This window comes from Nicotiana tomentosiformis, chromosome 8 (genome assembly GCF_000390325.3).
Source record: "Nicotiana tomentosiformis chromosome 8, ASM39032v3, whole genome shotgun sequence".
In the NCBI taxonomy this organism is placed as follows: domain Eukaryota; kingdom Viridiplantae; phylum Streptophyta; class Magnoliopsida; order Solanales; family Solanaceae; genus Nicotiana; species Nicotiana tomentosiformis.
Genome location: NC_090819.1, coordinates 145452576 through 145469384, shown reverse-complemented (window position 1 = coordinate 145469384; position 16809 = coordinate 145452576). Strand labels below are relative to the sequence as shown.

Sequence of the window (16809 nt, the reverse complement as noted above, 5' to 3'; positions counted from 1 at the left end):
TAAGAGGTGACACGTCACTTTTTCAATTCCCAACTTTATATATATATAGTTTGAGATCTACACTTACTAATGCCATCACTTGGTTCCCAAATCTTCAAATATTATACATGCATACCCTCACAGATTACTTCTTCTGGAGTAACGAAGTCACAAAAATAATTGAATAATTGAAGCTATTTTTCACCCTGATCATCTAATAATTTCTTTTGTTTTTGGGGAGCTGGACGATCAAGCAATTAAATTAGCACATGCCTAAACTCAACAATATTCTTAGAAAATAAAACATATCTAAATATGGAGAATGATATCAGAAAGCCTTAGAATTCGGGTGCGAAAGAACACCTTCATATTCGACCCCTGAATCCTTTTGGTGGTACTAAGTTTTGAACTTAATGCTTATTTTTGAAAGATTTCAATTGTAATAGGAGAAACATTCCTCTGTTGTATGTTTCCTTTTTATTTAAGTCAATCTGTAGGAATGACTTGTCCATTCTAGCTATGAGAAGAAGAGGTTAGGTTGATGCCTCCTCTTTATTCCTTTAGACTTATTCAATATACCCCTAGAGGGGAACCTTTAAAAAAATAAATATCAGAAATCCTAAGTTCATATAATATAAGGTAAGGTAGCGAGAAAAAAGGATATAATTATTCTTTGTATGTGCGAGCTGAAAATGGTTAGTTTAATTATTAGACCACTCGACTAAGGAGGACGAAGAGGTTTAAATTTACACTAGCTAGGATAGGGAGAAGTTGGTTTGAATTAAGTTAGCAAGGTATTTCATATAACTAGTTCTTGGATACATGTGTTGCACGTGTATACCATGCTATTTAGTATAAATATTTTAAAGTAATATGGATATTTTTAGAATAAGCGTGCAATGAGTTACTCAAATTTTGAAGAGGAAAAATATAAGCTCAAAACTAATGAATGGTGAGCCTATTATGCTTCAATAATACATACTTTATTTTATACATGAATATGAGCAACGTCAGCTATAATTGTAAGTGCTTCACATCTTAAAGTTTGTCCCTTATGTTTAAGAAACTGTGTAGCCTTTTTTTTTTTTACAATCGCGTACATGTCAAGGAGTTGTTGTCAAATGCAACTAGAATTTTGTAGAAGCTGTAGAGAAATTCGATCAACATATATCTTCTTTAGGATGACTAGAAAATCCATTTTAATTTTATGGTGTATACCTGCATAGAAAGAGTAGTTAATTGTGATAGAGATAGATAATAATTAGTGAAATCAATAAATTTTATTCATATTTATAAATCATAATTGCACGTACATGTACCTTTTGTCTGATTCAAAATTATGACCCCTTTCATCTGTGAATTTGACAGAAGAATATTAGTTAAATTGCATAAAATATAATAGTATCAATAATTTTAACACTCCAATCGCATGTTATATGTTGATAGTTTGATATTTTAATTAATCGTACTTCGCGAAAAATTTAACAGTTATATAGATTAGAGAATAATTCATACAAATTAATTTTTCGATGAGAATTTTAAAATATTATCTCATAAGTTTTCAAGTAAAATTTTGTATATTAAAGAAAATATAGAAAATGATAAAATTTATGAAAAAAATATATGTAACAACAACACCAAAGTAGAAACACACGGATGTTTCGTGTGTGCTCAAGTTTGCCACCGTAGACACTTTGTTGTGCACCTTTAGAGTGAAATGAAGAATGTCAAAAAAAATATACTGTAAAAATATTATAATTATTGAAGATGAAAGAAACAAACGATCAAAGTTAAATAACTAAGAAAATTAAACTTACAAAATCATCAAAATCAAAATCAAAATCAAACAAGCAAATAATAATGGCACTACAATAAAAAAAAAAAAAAAAGAAGATGGTATTATCTATTATAACATATTGTCTTAGAGGATGTAGCTATGAAGAATATTTAAACAGTACATACACAATCATCCTTCCTATAAGAATTATCCAACTTTGACAAATGAAACAAAATTGAGGTGGGTGAACAGAAAATAACAAACTAAAAAGGAATAATCAATTACCTAATTGTAGGGGTGGTAAGTGGGCCGGGGCCGGTCCTAAGTGGGCCGGGGCCGGTCCTATGCGGTCCGGTACTAAACGGTCCCGGGCTTCGCGGGCTTATTGCTGGAACCGGCTCGGGATCGGGACCACGAACTAACGGTCCCGGGTTAAGTGGGCCGGTCCCGGGCCTAAATGGGCCCAATATGGGCCTAACAAAAACTTTCTATTTTTAATTTTTTTTTTATAGAAGTTAGAGAAAAAAATAGTAATAAAGATATATAAGCTATATTCGATTTATATACTATATATACATCTTAAAATATATATATACTATATTATATATACATAGTATACATCTTAAAATATACTATATATACATCTTAAGATATATAAGCTATATATATATATATATAGTAAGATGTATATATAGTATATTTTAAGATGTATACTATCGAATATGACTTATAAACTATGTATATATATTATAGTATATATATAGTATATTATAGTATATATATACATCTTAAGATATATATATATATATATATATATATATATACACACACTATACTATATATACATAGTATATAAGTCATATTCGATAGTATACATCTTAAGATATATATAATATATATAGTAAGATGTATATATATTATACTATAGTATAGTATATACTATATGTACAACTTAAGATATATAAGCTATATTCGATATACATATATATATATATATACACACACTATACTATATATACATAATATATAAGTCATATTCGATAGTATACATCTTAAGATATACTATATATACATAAAAAGATATATATATATATATATATATATATATATATATATATACACACACTATACTATATATACATAGTATATAAGTCATATTCGATAGTATACATCTTAAGATATATATAATATATATAGTAAGATGTATATATATTATAGTATAGTATAATATATACTATATATACAACTTAAGATATATAAGCTATATTCGATATATTCGATTTATATATTATATATACATCTTAAGATATACTATATATACATGTATATCTACTATATATATATCTAGTATATCTAATATATCTAGTATACTATGTATATATAGTATATCTTAAGATGTATATATAGTATAGTATAGTATATATAGTATATCTTAAGATGTATATATAGTATAGTATATATAGTATATCTTAAGATGTATATATAGTATAGTATATATAATATATCTTAAGATGTATATATAGTATAAGCTTATAAATATAAGCTTATATATATATATACTATACTATATTATACTATATGTATAGTTTAAGATATATAAAATAACAAAAATATTGTAAAGAGATATTCAAATTAATGCGTTATATTTTTATTATAGCATTAAAAATCATGGCAATATCTTTCTTAGTCTTCCTCCCCCTATGGAATGAGCACAACAAGGTGCTAATACCACCATTGAGAAGAAAAAGAAACTAATCAAGATGTGCCAAAATACAAGTTACATATTAATTTACATGGTATCTCTTGCAAATTTCATAAATCCTTCAAGGTCCGGAGGAATTTTCGTTGGTGGTGGCGGAAATGAAGCTTGCTCATCACCGCTTCCGGGCGAAGCATCATCCTCCGCAAGTTCAGCTAGCATTTCTTTGTAAGCTTCATCTACCTCTGGTTGTGATTCAGCAAGTCCAAAAATTCTTTTTTCCGAACGGATCCAATCTCTGAAAAGTACTGATTTTTCCAAGCTCTCCCTCATAGACGCTCTATAATCATCGAGTTGAAGTCTTGCTTGACTGAAAGCGCTCTCTGATGCCACTGTTGAAGCTTGAATAGTTAAAATATCTCGGGCCATCCTTGAAAGAATCGGAAAGTGTTTTTCTTTGTTCTTCCACCATTCCAAAATATTAAAGGAGCCGTCGGGATTCACTTCCTCAATTCCTTGTGACAAATAAACTTCAAGCTCATTTAGTTGTGAAAAATCACTAGTACTAGAACCTTGAGAACCCCTGAACCCTACCCAAACACTAAGTGCTCTTAGTCCCGCAGTTCTTTTAGATGATTGAGAACTAGAAGAATGAGTTGGAACATTTGGTCTAGCATGATCTAATGCAACTTGATAAGCATTATAAATAGTTTGAACATTTATTTTAATTGAGGCTATTGCGTTCGGAAGTATAGACAACTCTTCATCTTCAAGTGCTAAACCATTATCCATTGAAACTGACATTATTTTATCACTAATGCAAAAATATCTACAAATATCCACAATCGTGCTAGAAATAAACTGCCATGTGTGACGTGAATTAATTATTCTATAAGCAATAATGCGCTTTTGCATTATCCAATGCTCATCAATCCAATGACTGGTAACAGTAAGGTAATCACAGTCATTACCACTTCTACCAATATCAGTTGTAATAGCAATACGACAATTTATATGAGTAAATAAATAGCGCAAATATTGTTCATATTCATGTTTATATTTATAAATATCACTCTTTACGGTTGTGCGAGGAAAATCTTTATAAGTAGGATTATAAATTTTTCTAATATAATGCACAAAGTGGGGGTTAGAAGGAAAACTATAGGGTAAGCACATAACAGTGACCATTTTTGCCAATTATTCCCGATCTTTTTTTGGATCATAATATAAAATACCACCGGTAACAGTGTTAATTTCTGGTTGAAATTGATTTAACCCGGTACTAAGGTCAGCCTGACTAGGTGCACTTGTCCCCTCAGCCAAAGCTTTCATACAAAAATATCTAACTTTATCTTGAGGGTGTAGCAATATGTATCTAGTCAAACACTCCCCCTCCCGACTTCCAACATATTGAAAAACTAACTCTTTGCCACAAGTTTTACACTTAGCCCTATTTTTTCTCTTAGTTGAGTAAAAAATTGCCAAACAAGAGATGTTTCTGCCCGTTTAGGAGGTTGTCTAGAAAAGGTAGGGGCACTAATAGGAGGGTCAGACGGGGGATCATCTAGATTATTATTAGTTGGGTTAACTTCAGGAGCAGGACTAGTGGGTGTATCATCATCCGGTTGCGTTTCATCAAAATCTATTTCTTCATCATCATTTTCATCAATAGTTGGATTACCATAAAGAGCATTTATATATTCATGGTTTAATTGTTCACCGGGTGCAATATTATGGAAAAATTGACTCTCGGTAAATTGTAATAAACTATTATCGCTATCAAGAAATAGGAGGTGTAGGACGGGTAACATGTTTGGGTCGGGGAGCCGGGGGAAGTGGAGGAGGAACATATTGGCCACTAGATTCACCACTCTTTGATTTTTCCTTATTTTTACAAAACATATTTTTTAAGGAATAAGCCATCTTAATTAATCAAGCAAAGTAAATAAACACAAACAAAATTATACTATTAAAACTTAAGAGTTGGAACGAGTTTACCGAATTGACGAACAACTTGTTGGAAATTGATTATCGTTGAAGACTTCAATTCACCAACTTCACAATTGTTTCACAAAATGTAACAATAAAGTAAGCAATAGTAGCAATTATAGAAGTAAATTAGAGAAAGATTGTGATAGATTGATGATTTTGTAAGAAAAAATGAAATAATGATGGGGTATTTATAGTTGAAAATAGGGAAAAAGTGTAATTATAAAAAGTTTGGGATTAAAACAAAGTTGAGGGGTTAAATGGCTATTTCATAAATAGCCAACGGTTATTTTTGACAGCCCAACGACTATTTTTGACACTTTAACGATTTTTTTTAAATAAATAAATAAATAACCGTTGGGTCCGCTAGGCCCGCTAAGAGACCGGACCGGTCCCTGGCGGACCAAATGGCCCCGGGCCTAACGGGCCCAAATCATAGGACTGGCCCACGAGACCGGACCAGGCCCGTTAAAACCGGACCAAACGGTCCTGGCCCGTTTAGCCGTTTGGCCCGCGGTCCCGGGCCGGTCCCGGGCCTGGACCGGCCCACTTGCCAGCCTTACCTAATAGAGAGCAATGAATACAAGAAAAAATCTCAAAATTATTATGCAAATAAATTTGTTTAGGAAGATGAGTACATTGAGTAATTCTAAAATTGCACAAATGTCAAAGAGCTCATATTCTAAAAAACTTCCAGGTTATGCAACAACTTCCTTTATCCTCTTCTTCATAATGATGTATAGAGAAAATATTAGAAGCCTTTCCAATGAGTATTTACCTATTATCTGAAAATATTGTGTTGGAGAATAATACATAAGTCAATTGATATGGCCGTGAAAGTTAGGCAATTTTTCATTTTGCACCAAATACACTTTCTCCATTCTTTGATTTTTGTCATAAATGTCAGTTATAAAGAACCATTAGTAGGGAATACTAGTTGAAGCGGTTTTGAATTACAACGAGGAATATGAAAGATTGGAGAACTCTAAATTGTAGCAATAATTATTCTTTAAAGTCTATTTTAAAGGGTAAAGCAAACACATCTTGACGAAATCAAGCAATTTCAGAAGTGGTAAGGCATAATTTCATGAATCACAGTATGCCTGACGAAATCGGAAAAAAAAACTTGGAAGCTCCAATATAATACTGGCCGGCGAAGTCAAGCCGACCATTATTCTCCAATGAGACCGATCGTCCGGAAACGAAAAAAAATAGATTTATCTTCTAATATTTTCTCATTTTCTCCTTAAAAATAAAACAATCAAATGTTTATTGACTTGCGGTGGTGTCACAATGATAGATATAGCGGGTTGTGAATTTTCTTATTATTTTTGCTGGCCATGAAATTGAATAGACATTTAAGATGGATTGGAGAAGAAATGAAGGACTTTAGAAATTGGGGGAATAATAAGTAAAGTAGAATCTTAACATATTAATTAGTTGGCTATAAAGTACTATTTGATATGATACTTTTTGGGAGAAAGAAGATGATGAAAGGTGGAGAGAGATCAGTGAAGAAGACACGGGGGTGCTGGGGAGGAAAAATAAAATGTGTTATTTTTTTTTTTTTGCTGACTTGTCATTTTTTTATTGGTCTTATAAGCAGGTTCAACGACGAGTAGCATTCACGCACCTATGTATGTTTAGAATTGTCAAATGTGTATTTAATAGACACATATGAGATGAAGTTAAAGTGTTTAATAGGTACTGACCCTGGTTGAAGTGTTTAAATGGAAATTAGAACCAAGTTTAAGGATCGTCTAAGTATTTGACCGATGATTAAGCAATATTTTAAACAGTTTTAACACGTTTAGACAAAGAGCTTAAAAAGTGCTAATATATTTGTTAAGAAAAATTTCATAAGTTTATGAAGTTTAATAAATTGATTTTTTTTTAAAAGTAAATAGATATATTGTTAACCTTTACTATTAATTTTAATTTTTTAAAAGTTTGTTCTCAAAACAAAGAGGTTATGAACCAAAATAAAGAACAGAGGGAAACCTCGTTCCCTATACCTGTTTTTAATGCCAAATAACATCGATGACTTTTGTTTCCATCTTAACCCGCTTGCACACACTTTGACTTGCCTTGGATATAAATTACTCATATAGATTTACAAAAAGAAGTCACCATATAAGATTATTAGAAATTGAGGTTATGAATTAAATGAGTTTTATCATTAAAAAATAAAATTTTAATATGACATGACATGTCAAATGTATAGTATTTATTTTCTGAGTCAAGAGGCAATTGTTGAGTGATTTTATTGTCCTAAAAGAAATAAAAGTAAATTTGGTAAGATGTTCTCGTAAGTTGAGTCAAAGGAATTTATTCCGCTTAAATGACATATTTACTCCACTTAAATGACATACTAGAACATAAACAAGATATTAAGGTTCGAGCGCTTAAAGTTGAATTACATGTACAAAAAGGAATATGTGATATCTCACGCTAAAGGTGTTCATAGGATTATTACTATGGTTTCAAGCTACTCTAATTAACTATTGCAAAATATTGATATAGAGATTCAAATTACTCACACTAAGGAAGGAAAGGCTACACAGTTTACTCTTTTAACAGGAGCTGAAGTGAACAAAGAAAAACAAGGGACTAAAGAGAGAACTTTAAGAAGCTTAATTTGATGACGCTTTGATCAATCGTGTAGAAAATGCATAGCCAATCATTGTCAATAGGAAGAAGGATCAGATGACCATCTTGCAATGTTTAGTCTATTTGCAGCTCTCTCTCTCTGCATATATAAAATATAAATATAAATACTTTTTCAGATAACAATATTGCTACAATAGTTATGCCAAGGCCTTCTACTTGTAGAGGTTTGATTATAGTCCCAAGAAAAAGCTTCTCCATTCTTTTTTTTCTTTTTTTTGCTAAACTCCATTCTTCTGATATCCCCAAATAGTTAACTGAACTGGGACGTTTTTCGGACAACATCTATGATCTATCTATCCTATCTTCACGTGCCATTTCACATCCCTCAAGAGGACAGATAGAAGAAAAACACTTTAAAAATTACTACGTAAAAGAAATACAGAACAAGAAAAATCATTTATTTTCCTTTCCAGACCCCAAAGTATATTTGCTATAGAAATAATATATCGTTCCCGTGAGTGTTGGATATACGCAGAAAATATAATAAGTTTATCTGCTTTCCAGGTCTCGCTACTAGGTCAAGTGGTAACATAGGTCTTAGTACGAGGAGTAGTTTCTCATTCTCGCTACTACTAGTATTGCCATTAGCTAGCTAGGTCAAGTGTTGCCACTAGTTTGTTATTTTCTTGGCTTATTCACACTCTTTCTTTTATATGTAGAAATAGTTTAGTGTTAAATTTTACATTTTATTCTTAATATCATGATTTTATAGCATTAAAAATCTCTTCATATATTTAAACCACAAGTTTTTAAAAAAAAAATCCCTCAAATATCTTTCCATAAAATGAAACAAGAGGGAGTGTTATTCAGGTCTTAACCTATTATTATTGTTAGTAACACATTTTAAAAGTTGTTAGTGGGATGAAATAAGGAAAGAACGTGACGAGCATATTGTTTTATCACTAAAAATGGGAGTAAAGTTTCTTCATTTTAATTTTTAAAGCATTAATAGATAGCAATGGAATCAAATAAGGGGAGAAGCAGGTCGGAGAATAGAACAAGTTTGACCGGTCAACGGGGGAAAGAAGGGACTATCATAAATCCCTTTTACCCAAAAAATGGATTCCTTTTCCTTTGGCATTAGGTTAGATCGACAGTCTTCGAGGGAAAAGATGGACTCTCTCTTACACACTTACCATAACCACATGCAGACGCCTTTGTCAATTTGTACTTCTCCTTTCTTTATCGAGACAATATATCCACCCACTACAAAACACACAGAATTAATAACTGAAGAAAAAAAAAACAACAATATCATACTATGTTTTAAGGTAAATTACATATTTTGCCCTTGAGCTCGATGTTAAACTGGATCTATCGGAAACGATCTATTTATTTCATCGGAATAGGAGTAGTACACATTCTCTTATCGGACTCAGCACCTATATAATTTTTTCCTGAATTGTTGTTGGTGTTGTTAAACTGTGCAAAACCTCTTGCATACCAAACTGTGCTTAGACACACTAAAAAAAAAGTTTGGTGGGCAAGAGATATTCGTGCTTGACAGGTATATCAAAGGATAAGGGGGCTAACTATGTATTATGCCTATGTTTAATCAACTAGAATAACATAAGCGATAAGCTCTATAAATTGTACACTGTGCCGCAATGATTGTAGATAAAATTTAGTCTCAGATGCAGATAACACGTGAAGCCATGAGGGGTGTTCAGTAATAAATTTCAGAAGGAAAAATAAAATAAAAATAAAGGCACATTCTATTACAGAGGCCTGACTCATTTAATACTAGTATACTAAGAGACTTTGGATTCTTATGTTGCAGCAATTTAATTAGAGAAAAAACTTATTTAAGGCTACTTAGCTTACACTCATTTTAATGTCGTCTCGTTAGTTGATTGGTGAAAAGCTATGGACTGGCACGCTGACACTCGCCCCACTAAATAGTTTTATTTTTCCCATGCCAATACAAAAGACCTACACTTACAAGACTCGCATATTGATATTAGAGCTGCTACTCTGATAGATGCTGCACGGATAAGCACTCTTGCAATTATATACTATATCTCCAGAGTTCAGACATCAGTCATTTCTTGTTTTTTTATTTCATTCATTTCTCTCTCTTTCTATCTCCTTCTATTTATTGTTTCAGGAGTTAAAGGCTTGCCATTTTAATAAACAACACCACCATTTCTCTTCTTTTTATTCTTTATAACTTGCCTGTCCATGTTGCTTTAAGCAAGCCCCTTGTTCTATTACTTTTTACCTCTCCATATGGCAAAGAAGAAGGGAGGTAGTTCATGGTTGAGTGCTGTTAAAAGGGCTTTCAGGTCACCAACTAAAGATAACAGCTGCGACAAAAAGGCTAAAAGAGAACATGAGCTAGAGGAAGATGAAGAAAAGGTAATATTTGCTTACTACAACAAAATTAATCCTAGTGCATTACATGTATATGGATTCTCAATTGGTGTTAGCTTAAATATACAGAAAAGAGAGAAGAGAAGGTGGCTGTTCAGAAAACAATCACAAAATGCTCAACAAAATGAAGGGAAGGTAATTGCGGATCCAAAGCATGCAATTGCAGTGGCCGCAGCAACAGCAGCAGCAGCTGAAGCTGCCGTGGCCACAGCTCAAGCAGCTGTTGAGATCATTCGGTTGACACGATCCTCAAATAATCCACCTTCTTCAAACAGGCAACACAATGCTGCTATACTCATCCAAACTGCATTCAGGGGATATCTGGTAAGTGAGCTACAAGTTTTTTTTTTCTAACAAAGCAAAAAGAAAAGTTTTTGACCGTTAACTCCCTTCTGTCACCATCTATTTGTACTGACACGATTGTTGTAAAAATATGAATGGTTTAACATTTGTTTAGAAATACGTGAAGACATGTTGACTCCATCACTAGATTTTGACTTGTGCTGAAGAAAATAAACTTCAGAGACTGTTTTCAGAAAAGTAAATGTGATTCTAGAAAATTTAGTGATTTTAGAGTTTAAAACTGGACAATGGTTTTTTGTGACAAGTAAAAATACTACTTACAGTCTAGCATTTTAAAAGGAGAAAGCATTTAGTACTCAGTAGTTAGTAGTTACCATAAGTACTTAATTCAGGGCTAGCTTTAGATTTAGGACCATATTGAATTGATCACAAGTCATGCATTGGAATGTTAAATATTTATAGATGTAGTGGTTAATTATTTACCTGTCATGTGAAGCAGTTGATTACTTAATTTGTTGGTGCAGGCTAGGAGGGCACTAATTGCATTGAAGGGGATAGTGAAGCTTCAAGCATTAATAAGGGGTCAAAACGTCAGGAAGCAAGCAAAGATGACACTCAAATGTATGCAAGCTCTCCTTAGGGTGCAGGCTCGGGTTCGCGAACAACGTGCTCGCCTTTCACATGATGGAGGCCGCAGGTCTATGTTTGCAGAAACCACTAATTTATGGGACTCTAAATATCTTCATGACATCCGAGACAGGAAGTCCAGAGTAAGCTCTACTTTCCACCTCAGGTAGTGTAAGACAGAACAATAGAACCAGAGGCGGATGCAGGATTTACGTTTTACGGGTTCAATCCCAAAAGTTTTATACCATGAACTCATTGTATCTTTAATTCAAACCTACTACTATTTATTACAATTTTAGTGAATTTTTACACTTAAAGTTTTGATCTGCGTCCAAAGTAACTCTACAGCCGCCTCTGCTTAGAACCTCTTAATTAATCTCTGACAGATAAAACTTTTGTACCAACTACAGTCTAGAGATGGAAGCTCCATAGCTGATGATTGGAGGGATTGCCCTAGATCGCTTCTAGAGCTGGAATCAATGTTACAAGCCAGAAAAGAAGCTTCCTTTAAACAGGAAAAATCCCTTGCTCATGCTTTTACTCAGCAGGTTCAACTATCTTTATCCCTTAATTCTTGCGCTAAACATGAATTCACATGCTATTCTTTCAAGAAGTAAGCACTCAATTACCTAGTCTTTAACATAGGTATGGGATGAGATGGATCTTGGCAGTGAAGAAAGAAATGAGAGGGAACTAGAAGAGACAGCAAATTGGCTAGATGATTGGATGTCGTCAAAGCAATGGAACACGGTCAGCAGCAGAGGTTCATTTGACAGAAGAGACTCTATAAAGACTGTTGAGATGGACACGGCTAAGTCCTATTCTAACATGGTTCCAAATGCTCGAAGATCACAACACTCGAGTCCACTTCACAGACAAGCTAGTAGTCCTCATTGTGCTGCTAATTCTCCCCATCACCAGAGACCATCACATTACAATTACTCCACAATTCAACCACCAGCTACCCCACCCCCTTGTCAACCAAAACCTCTCCAAATGCGCCCAACAAGCCCACGTAAAAGCCAATCAACTGCAAACACTCCATGCCTACGCTCCACTACCCGTTCAAACAGTATAATGTCCCGTTATAGCACTTCAGGAAATGATGCAGCTACTGCAGTTCCTAATTATATGGCTGCTACCGAGTCTGCAAAAGCTCGGATTCGTTCACAAAGCACGCCAAAACAAAGGCCGTCTACGCCAGAAAGAGAAAGAGTTGGGTCCGTCAAAAAACGTCTGTCTTACCCAATTCCTGAGCCATATTCTCTTAATGCTACCTATGGCTATAGTCAGAACTTGAGAAGTCCTAGCTTCAAAAGTCTCCAAGCTGCCTATCTGGGAATTGAACAACAATCAAACTACTCGTGTTACACAGACAGTCTTGGTGGAGAAATTTCGCCTTGTTCAACCACTGATTTGAGAAGGTGGTTAAGATGAGAAATCCAGCAATAGCAATCAAGTACTGAATAAGGGTGACAGACACCAAAGCCAGCTCTTGTGTGTCCTACTTTCTTTTATTTAGACGGGAAAATCAGGGTGTAGGTTAATGCTAGTTGTTATAAAAGAAGCAAGAAATGTCTCGCCCTGGTCTGTATTTCTTTGTTAGTAGAGGTAAAATTTTGAATTTTCTAATGGTTCATTTCCCTTAACCTCAAACAATTAACACTTTGGAATTATATATCAATCAAAGTAATCAAACACATTTCAATCCCAAACTAATCAGGATCAACTATACTCTATCGAGCTCATTTCCTCATATAACAAATAATCTATCTTCTAAAATAAATTGACGATTCTCTAAAATAGGTACTCTTAAATTTTTACGCTCTTACTTATAGTAACATTCTTAGAAAATACAAAACATTCTGATTTGCAGTATTGGCAATTGACACTGATTTATGTTAAATTGACAAACAGATTCATACTTCAGTTAAACTATACGAATTATGTACAAAGAGATGGACGGATCTGGACTTCAGCATCATGTGTTCTGCACTCATAGCTTTTGGCTCAAATCATATAGAAGTAATATAATCTAATAATTATAAATCTGAGAAATGTCTCTATTGAGAAACCAATCGACTAGAGAAGGAGAATATTGTTGTGCGGCCTCAAGTTGTTTCTCAGTGTTGTTAACTATGTAAGTAAAGCAAAATCAAGAACATCAGTAAGAAGATACAGAATAACTAACAATTAGTCGAGATAAACTCAAAGATATCACCCTTATAAAAGATATTAACTGTTAATGCGTGAAGGGGTTGAAGGAACAGTTAAAATCAGTTGTGAAGTTTCTGTTGTCTTACTTGAGACATAATTGAAACCATGAGTGCAGCAAGGACAATCGATGTTTGCAGACTTTGAATGTTGACAGATTTACTGAGATATTCTCCCTTGCAATTACCTCAGCAAAATTTAGTGTCCATTAATAGATGGACCCTTTTCAACCTGCACTAATCGTACAAAAAGAAAATATCAGAGTGACTGTAAGAAACATGTGCTTTACTGCAAGAGTACTAATTGTGTCATCACATATATAACCAAAAACAATCATTTCAACAGAAATGGTTAGGGACTATGCACTAACCTCCCGCTATGCGTGACGTCCAGGGAAAGGACGAACCACAAAGGTCTATCGTACGCAACCTTATCATTTTTGCAAAAGTCTATTTTTACGGCTCGAACCCGTGACCTGGTCACATGAGAGTAACTTTACCGGTTCAACTGAAATAGTTAATGAAAAAAAGAAAACATTTACCCTCAATGCAATTTAGAAATTGTAAAAACATGGTACTTATACTCGGCTGCATTGGCAACTCAGCAGCCCAATAAGTCCTCTCATTTCAACTTTAGGGGGAAGTACACAAATAACCATTTTTAGGACTGCTATTTAGGTTTAGCCATTAGTTATTTTGTCATGAAAATTTAAACTAAAAATGTTAACTTATTTCCTGAAAAGGAATTGGAAAACAAAAATTCAGTACACACTGACTAATTTTTATATAGCAGCTCTTTAGAATGGCTAAATGGTGTCATTTCTCCTTTATCTATTGGAGGTTAAGGCCCAGTAAAGTCCAATATTCCCCTTTGAACGTGTAAATCATGGGGGCAAGTGCACGCACAGCCAATTTTTGGGCCATCATTTAAGTCATTGCCACAATGTATAAAATTTTGTAAGTTTAACACTTCGGAACAACTTCAGGCATACAGACCAAAGTGCATAGAAAGCAACGCATGTTAAACATTTGCATGCTACCATATTTTGAATTTCAAAAAATATTTGAATAATTCGGGATTAATGGCCCCACTTATAAAATTACACTGACTTGTTGTATTCCTGAATATTAGCAACCTCTTTCTCATACAATAGTTTGTAAATTTGTAAACACATAAAGGCAGCTTTAGCGGCTTAGCATCCTTTTCCACACAAAAGTTTGCAATTTGATTTATATTTGTACTTCATGTATTTTTTTCCCCCTCAAATCCAAATCCATAATTTCATTAAAGTGGTATTAAGTTAATAAATGACAATGACAAATTTCCTGAAAATAGAATTAAAAAGCTACTAATTGTAAAAATAATTATTAATATATTCCGTTAATAACTAAACAAGAACTTTACGCTATGATTTTGTTAGTATTTAGTATCCAAACCGTTCACCTAAGTTGGGATCATTGAGTGTGTAATATGGCCAAATTTTCATGATATTTGCCATGACATAATATCCATTATAATAAATTTGTGGTTCATGACATTTGCCATGACATAATATCCATTATTAGGCTAAGGATTTCTTACTATAAATAAAGGAGTTTTTCCTCATTTGTAGACACACCAACAAGACTTGAGTCTTCATTTCTTGTTTCTTCTTTTCTTCCTTTATTAAGAGTGTTTTGTATGAGAGTTAGTGTTGGGAAGCACTTGTGTGAACCCTTTCTTTGGAGTGATCTTGTGAGATATTCCCTTAGGGTATTTGGGATTAATTAGAGTATTTACTCTAATTTTGTACTCTCTTTTGTACTCTTATTGTTATAGTAAATTGCCTCTCTCCGCTTGTGGACGTAGGTCAGTTTGACCGAACCACGTTAAATTTGTGTCTTCTTTATCGTTATCAACTTCCATTGTCTTTGTTATTACCATTATACCGTTGTTTGGCTATATTCCGCATTACCCGGGTTCCCGATCCTAACAAATTGGTATCAGAGCCGAATCTAACCAGGTTAGTTTCAGTAGCCATTATGACTCTAACAAAGACCTATGTTGAGAAATTTGACCGAAGTGCAAACTTCAGAATGTGGCAATTAAAGATGAAAACTATCCTAATTCAGGATGGCTTAGACTTGGCGTTGCAAGGAAAGGAGAAGAAGCCGAATAAAATGACGGATAAGGAGTTTGCCGTCATAGACAAAAGGGCAAAAGCAGGTATCATTTTAAATCTCTCAAATGAGGTTTTACGTGAAGTTTCTGTAGAAACCACAACCAAAGGCATGTGGGAAAAATTGAAAACCTTATATATGAAGAGGACGGTGGAAAATAGACTTTACTTGAAGCAGAAACTTTATACAATTCGTATGGGTGAAGGTACCTCTATTCTCTCTCATCTTGACACCTTTGATTCCATTCTTATAGATTTGAGTAATATAGATGCTGAAATTAAAGATGAGGATCAAGCCGTGTTACTGCTTTGTTCTCTACCCCCATCTTTTAAGCATATAAGAGATACTATGCTTTATGCAAAGGATAATATCTCTTATAAGGATATTAAATCTATCTTAAAATCAAAAGAACAGATAGATAGTGATATTACTGGGGAAGCTAGTGGAACTCAAGCAGGAGTTGACTTATTTGTTAGGGGCAAATCCGACTCCAATTCCAGATACAATAATTTAGAGTGTCGCTATTGTCATAAGAAATGTCACAATATTTCTGAATGCTATAAACTGAAAAATAAAGAAAAGCATAAAAAAAAAATGAGCACAAAAATACTAACACCGCCGAAGTTAGTGTAGCAACTGATGAGATTGAGGGAACTATATTTTTAGCAACTAAAACTAGTTTCAGATTAGACAATGAGTGGATTTTAGATTCCGGTTGTTCATATCACATGTGTCCTAGCAGGGACTTGTTTTCTACATATGATTCAGTTGCAGGTGGAGTTGTCCAACTAGGTAACAATGTTACTTGTAACGTTATTGGCAAAGGTACAATTCGGGTGAGAATGCACGATGATGTGGTGAGAACTCTCACCGATGTTAGATATGTTCCTGAGTTGAAGAAAAATCTCATATCTTTAGGCACTTTAGAATCCCTTGGGTGCAAATTCACTAGTGAAGGTGGAGTTTTAAAAAAAATTCAAGATGCTCTTGTGATCATGAAAGCACACAGATCTGGTTCG

The 16809-nt window shown here is 33.6% G+C and overlaps 1 protein-coding gene and 1 long non-coding RNA gene across 2 annotated transcripts; one reads left to right on the top strand and one right to left on the bottom strand.

Annotated features, from left to right (window-relative positions):
* The first annotated feature begins 10183 nt into the window (after positions 1 to 10183).
* LOC104116476 (protein IQ-DOMAIN 18-like) lies at positions 10184 to 13117 on the top strand. The gene is made up of 5 exons (XM_009627338.4): positions 10184 to 10472; positions 10557 to 10811; positions 11315 to 11560; positions 11828 to 11965; positions 12063 to 13117. Exons 1-5 carry the CDS (start codon positions 10344 to 10346, stop codon positions 12852 to 12854), a joined length of 1560 nt encoding a protein of 519 aa, XP_009625633.1. The 5' UTR covers positions 10184 to 10343; the 3' UTR covers positions 12855 to 13117.
* Positions 10463 to 13954, bottom strand: LOC108948559 (uncharacterized). The gene is made up of 2 exons (XR_001973289.3): positions 13721 to 13954; positions 10463 to 10791 (listed from the first exon to the last, which is right to left on the bottom strand). It is a non-coding gene; the product is annotated as an uncharacterized lncRNA (long non-coding RNA).
* Between the last annotated feature and the right edge of the window lie 2855 nt (positions 13955 to 16809).